General features: G+C 49.1%; 1 protein-coding gene across 3 annotated transcripts in view; it reads left to right on the top strand.

Moving 5' to 3' along the window:
* Positions 1–6000, top strand: part of Vangl1 (VANGL planar cell polarity protein 1) — a 49381-nt gene that overhangs the window by 21356 nt on the left and 22025 nt on the right. For all 3 annotated transcript variants that reach the window (XM_004641662.3, XM_004641661.2, XM_023701745.1), the window contains exon 4: positions 209–816. In XM_004641662.3, the coding sequence (XP_004641719.1) occupies positions 209–816 (608 nt within the window). The remainder of the gene's footprint in view (positions 1–208; positions 817–6000) is intronic.

Raw genomic sequence — 6000 nt, 5'->3', positions numbered from 1 at the left:
GGGGATTGAACCGCGGTCCCTGTGCTTTGCTAAGCTTATTCTAAGTAGGTGCTTTAGACCACTGAGCCATCTCACCAGCCCCTCAGCTCCCATTCTTACAAAAAAACAGTAAGTAGAGCTGGGTAAATGGGATCGGCGGGTCCTCATATGCGTTGTGTCTTTCACAAGTGACCAGTTTCTTATGGCTCATCGTCCCCTCTCTTGTCAGGATGACAACTGGGGAGAGACCACCACGGCCATCACGGGCACCTCCGAGCACAGCATATCACAGGAGGACATCGTCAGGATCAGCAAGGACATGGAGGACAGCGTGGGGCTGGACTGCAAGCGCTACCTGGGCCTCACCGTCACCGCACTCCTTGGACTTCTAGTTTTTCTCACCCCCGTTGCCTTCATCCTGTTGCCCCCGATCCTGTGGAGGGATGAGCTGGAGCCTTGTGGCACCATTTGCGAGGGACTTTTTATTTCTGTATCATTCAAACTACTCATTCTGCTCATTGGGACCTGGGCGCTTTTCTTCCGGAAGCAGAGAGCAGACATGCCACGGGTGTTTGTGTTCCGCGCCGTGTTATTGGTCCTCATCTTTCTTTTCGTGGTTTCCTATTGGCTGTTCTATGGAGTCCGCATTTTGGACTCTCGGGACCGAAATTACCAGGGCATCGTGCAATATGCGGTCTCCCTCGTGGACGCCCTCCTCTTCATCCACTACCTGGCCATCGTCCTGCTGGAACTCAGGCAGCTGCAGCCCATGTTCACGCTGCAGGTGGTGCGCTCCACCGACGGGGAGTCCCGCTTCTACAGCTTGGGACACCTGAGGTAAGGGGAGGCTTTCTAGAGGCAGACAGGGCGACTGGTATCTAGCAGATAGCTGGTCTTCAGCATGGCAGAGTGATGACAGAGGCAGGCGGCAGAACATGAGCCTCTTTTGTGGTTTTGGGCTAAGCTCTGTGAATTGGGAACGCATGGTGCAGCGTCTGTGTGTGCTGCCTCGTGGCCGGGTGCTGGTTTTGGTTTAGCCTGTCCTCAAGCTAGTGGGACACTGCAGTGTGATGCAGGGGGGACCCATATGGTGACGCTGCCTATCTTGACCCTGAAATCGACTTGCGGACAAATGACGCAGTGACTGTTAATTTCATCTTGCCCTAAATGGTACCTTTAATTTACCGTGCTGTCCTTTGAGCAGTAAATTGTATGGACATCTTCCTGATCTCCCGTAAAGAATTAAGTGTGGGTTAAAGATTCCACATGTGTCAGGGTTGAAAACATGTACATGACAGAAACGTCAATATCAACTAAGATGTCATGGTTTAAATTAGTGCATAAGATCTAATTATCTTGTTAAAAAAAATGAAAAGCATTTATTTTATAAGAAAGTAAAAGTAAGCCCTTTGCCAGGGATATAGCTCAGTAGCACAAGTGCCTGCCTGGCAAACAGAAGGTCCTGAGTTTGATTCCTGGTACCAAAAAAAAGAAAAGCTCAGTGCTTTATGTAGCTACACATCTGGTTGCCACAGAACCCTGTGATACAGTCCTTATTTCATTCCATTCCGCTATTCCATTCATTCCTTCCACTATTCCAGATAAAGAAACTGAGGTTTAGGAAATTTCAATGATTTGCACAAATACTGTGTCTCCTCTTGATGTTGTGAGCTTAGGGCTAACTTATGCCCATCCTGGCATTTCTCCCTTTGTGGTGAGCAGCTTGCTTTTCCTCCTGTACTCTTCGGCAAGCCCTGAAGTCCACAAGGACGCGGCTGAGTCTTACTCCTCGCGGCATCCTCCATGTCTTGCCTGGAACTTGGTGTTTGCACTCAGATTTTCTCTGGTGTGGCTTCAGAGGTTTTCCTGGGCTCATAACTCAGGGGGTCTGACTTGACAGCATCACCCTTTCCCTGGGCTCTTCTGCCTCCTGGACGGTGTGTGCCGATGTGTATGAACTGCCATCATGGGGAGGTCAAGCAGCCAGGATCAGCAAGGGCACCTTAGTGGGCACCAGCACTATTGGCTTCGTTGTGATTTTGGCTGGGGCCCAGGGAAGCAGCCCAGCCCCAGCTTCGAGTCGGGTCACATTGCCAAACCATCATGTTGGCATGCATCGTCCTTCGTTCTGGCTCAGCTCAAGCCACCAAGGACTGGATGATGTAGTGCTCAAGCTCGCCACCACCCTGATGACCCTCAAAGGGGATTGGTGCCTAACTCACTTTGGTCTTTGCAGTGAAGTCTAGAGCTCCGAAGGAAAGTAAGTTTGTTCATCCCAGAGAGCTTTCTTTGCCCTGGAGAAAACACTGGAGAGTGACCGGCAGACTTGGGTTCAACCTTCCCTATGTGCAGAACCCAGGCATGGGGCTTCAGCAACACGGGGGTGGCTATTGTCAAAGCCTGCACACTCCTGGGGCTCACAGTCACTGGGGAGAAAAACTAGAACACTGTTACTGAGTACACAGTTGCCAGCACAGGCCTAGAGACAGATGACTGGGCATAGCAGGACAGGGAATTTAAGACCATGCAGCAGGAAATCACAGCCAGAAGTAGTCTTTCAGGACAGATTTGCTGAAGTTAAAGCAGTGGAGAGGAAGCTGGCTGTGGTCACAGTGGAAAGGCATAGGAGTTGGAGCTAAGTGTGACAAGCCAGAGTGCTGGCCCGAAGGGAGATCTGTGGTGACTTTTCGTGCTGGCCCTCATCCCTACCTGGAGAATCCCACCCGGAAGGCAAGGGTGAGGTCTTCCTCAGTTTGGGTCAGCCCATCTGATAGGACGACTTCTCTACTGTGGACGCCCGCATTGCTCTTCCCTCTAAGACTGGTTGACATGATCTGCACAGTAGATCCGGGCAAAGGCAGGAGCTCCAAGGAAGTGTGAAGCCTTGTTTGGAACCACAGAGCTGGGGTGATCTGGCGTCAGGCTGCGGGGGGGAAGCCAGACTCGTGAAGAGCTCACAGGGTTGTGCAGAGCTCTTGGGCAGCTCTCATTGTCTCACCACAGACAATTCTGTGCCCTCATTCTCTAAATGGAAGACAGTCCCCCAGCTCCCCAGGGAGACCCACAAATGTCCATCTGCCTTCGAGGGAGCACTTTGAGTGGTCCCCATACAGTATCTTCCTTTCAGCTCCTTTCCTTGCCTTGCCCTCTATAGAGCCCTTTATGCCCTCATGGAGACACCTGGATTCTGAGATAGATGTGGTTGGGGATGGAGAGATATCTTTCCTTAGCCCTCAGGCCAGGACAGGTGCTTGTGACAGCAGTGTGTGTGCCCTGTATGGGCAGCTGTGGCAGCGCTGTTGTGGGCCACTCACCTGCTGGCCCCTGGGCTAAATCTGGTCCAAACCCAGCAGTGACTGGAAGAGCCACTGGGCCAGAAATGCAACTTCTAAGCCCTTTGTGAAGTGTAGGGACAGGAGGTAAGGGGGACCGGGGATGGACAAAGAGATTTCTGGACCTCACAACAGGAGGTCTTTATCAGACCCTGTCAGATGCACAGGCCCTTCCTCCTCCCTTCATGCAAAACCTTTGCTGCCATAGAGATCGCCTTCACTGAGGGCCAGAGCAACAGGGAGTTCTCTTTTTCCTGGCTTCAAAGATGGTGATGCTGAATGGACTGAGCTATTTTTGAGAACTGTCAAAAGAGCGTCTACTCTTTAGTTTCTTAAAGAAAATCAGCTTCTCGTTAGCTCCCATAAAAGGCCCTTGCTGTGGCCATGCTTGCTGGCAGGAGTAGAGATGGAGACTTATTTGAAAACATTTAGAAATGTAAAAGGTTATTGCTATAAGAGATGAAATGCCATAAATAGATTAAGATACTGCCTCACCTTCACCTGGAACCTGATGTTACAGGGCTCATTCATTTGTCTGCTTTTAATAGACCCTTCCTTGGGGGGTGGGAGCAGATGGGGTAGAGGTGTCTGCCTCGTGCAGCTGAGGACCCGAGCCATAAGGAGGCAGTGCCTTGCTGTGCGCCACGCCCTTGCTCTCCCCTAGCACCGTGGTCTCACTGCGTGGTTGGTCTCTCATCCTTAGTCCATACCCCATTTATCATTTTTCTCAGCCTTGTTCTTAAAGTGGCTTGCTAACTTTTTTTGTGGTTTTACCAGTGCTTTTTGATCTAACTGTGTTTGACAAGAAATCCTTTAGAGAGGGGAGACTTAAAATGGCATTTAATTATCTTAATAATTTCTGAGTTTTGAAATCTTTAAAAGGAAGCACTGTGCATGTTGAAACACAGGTACTAATGTAACTGCGCCTGAGATGTAGAACTGGAGAATAACAGAGACAAAGCAAAGCATGACAGTGAACAATTGCATAAGCCTTGTGACCTGCCAGGTATCATCTCAGCTCTTCCTGTCTAGATGATTGCTCAAAACAATCCTCCAGGTTAGGTACTGTCAGCCTTGTTTTAGATGAGGAAACTGAGGCATGGGGAAGTGCATAAATTGTCAGATCCTCGCCCAGTTTTGTAATTGTCTGAGCCAGGATTTCAGCCCTGGTGATGGAGTTCCAGAAGGATCTTAACTACTCACCCTACTGCCTCCGAGTGAAGAGGTCACATTGACATTGCAGTTTTGAGAGCCTGTGGGCAGGCTCCTAAGCAGTGGCATGTGCCCACTACATGCCAGGCTGTGTGCTGGCTGCAGTCTTGCTTCCTTCAACTTCTGGCTTCAGGGTTGGCGTGGAGGCATGAAGAGGTGCACGGGGATGCTAGATTGTGTGCTGCGGTTCGGGCCTTAGCTCCCCTGGTACTTTCATTCACTCCGTGGACAGTGCTTGGCCCTTAAGACCACAGTGGTAGGGGAGCCTCTGGTCAGTCCTTTTTACATTCTGTTCTTCACATTTCAAGGAAGGTATCTTTCACCCGTTCACGTGTCATTCTTCAAAACATAGTTTAAATAAACCGTCTTGTCAGTTCGTAGAGTTGGGTTGGGCTCAGCAGGGAAGTTCTTCTGCTGGTCCTGCTGGTGGTCCCTCCGAGATGATGCTCACATGAGCCATAGGCCTGGGTTTCTCTCTCTGTTGTGTATTCTGGAGTGCTCTTCCTCACCACAGGACCTCTTTTCCCTTTTTCTGCATTTGCATTTTGAGATTTCTTAAATGGCAGCTTCAGGCTTCCAAGAGTGCAAGAGTAGAAGCTTCCAGGGCCCATGAGCCAAGGCTGCACCTGCCTCCGTGTTATTCCTGCTGCGTTGTCTTGCTTAAAGCAGGCCATAGGCCAGCCCAGGTGTGAGGAGTGAGGACTGCACAAGTGGAGAATGGTAGGAGGCCCGGTTAAGTTTAGCAGACACCTACCCCGACCTATTTACTCTTACTTTGCCTATAGTTCTAATAGACTTAATTATTTATTAATTTATTTCAAGTTGAGAGGAAGAGCTGCTTGCTTGCTAGCTTTTCTTTCTTTCTTTCTTTCTTTCTTTCTTTCTTTCTTTCTTTCTTTCTTTCTTTCTTTTTTTTCCAGTACTGGGGATTGAACTCAGGACTTTGTGCTTGCCAGGCAAGCACTTATTCTACTGAGCTATCTTCCCAGCCCAAGAACTGCTTTCAGTAAACACAAAGAGATAGCCGATAGTCATGAGCAAGAAAAGAACCCATTAAAGCAGAGACAACTCATGCATTCTGGGGGAGCCCTATTCCCAATTACCTTCTCTGTGGGGTTTTCATATTTCCGAACTGGGCTGTATCCAGCTCAGCCAGTGGGTTCTACCCATTGGGGCTTTATGCATCATTTGTTCACTGAGTTCAAGAATATCCTATAAATTGACATTAAAGATGGCCCTCTTTACCAAAGGTCTTGTAATTAATTATAAAGCTTCCTGTGCTTTGAAGAAGTGATCCTTGGTCATTTCTCAACAAGCGGAACTTTATCGTTGTGCATGACTGTTGTGGTATGGTGCTGAAAAGGAATAGCTATGTGCAGAATATATTCTCCCCAAATTTATATGTGAAGTACAGGCTGACTGCATTTGGAACTGAGCTGCTAGGAAAGTAATTGACTCAGTGGTTTCACCGGCTGAG

Source organism: Octodon degus, unplaced genomic scaffold (genome assembly GCF_000260255.1).
Source record: "Octodon degus isolate 3935 unplaced genomic scaffold, OctDeg1.0 scaffold00140, whole genome shotgun sequence".
Lineage (NCBI taxonomy): Eukaryota > Metazoa > Chordata > Mammalia > Rodentia > Octodontidae > Octodon > Octodon degus.
Note: the sequence above shows the minus strand (reverse complement) of the source record. Positions and strands in the feature narration are given on the sequence as shown.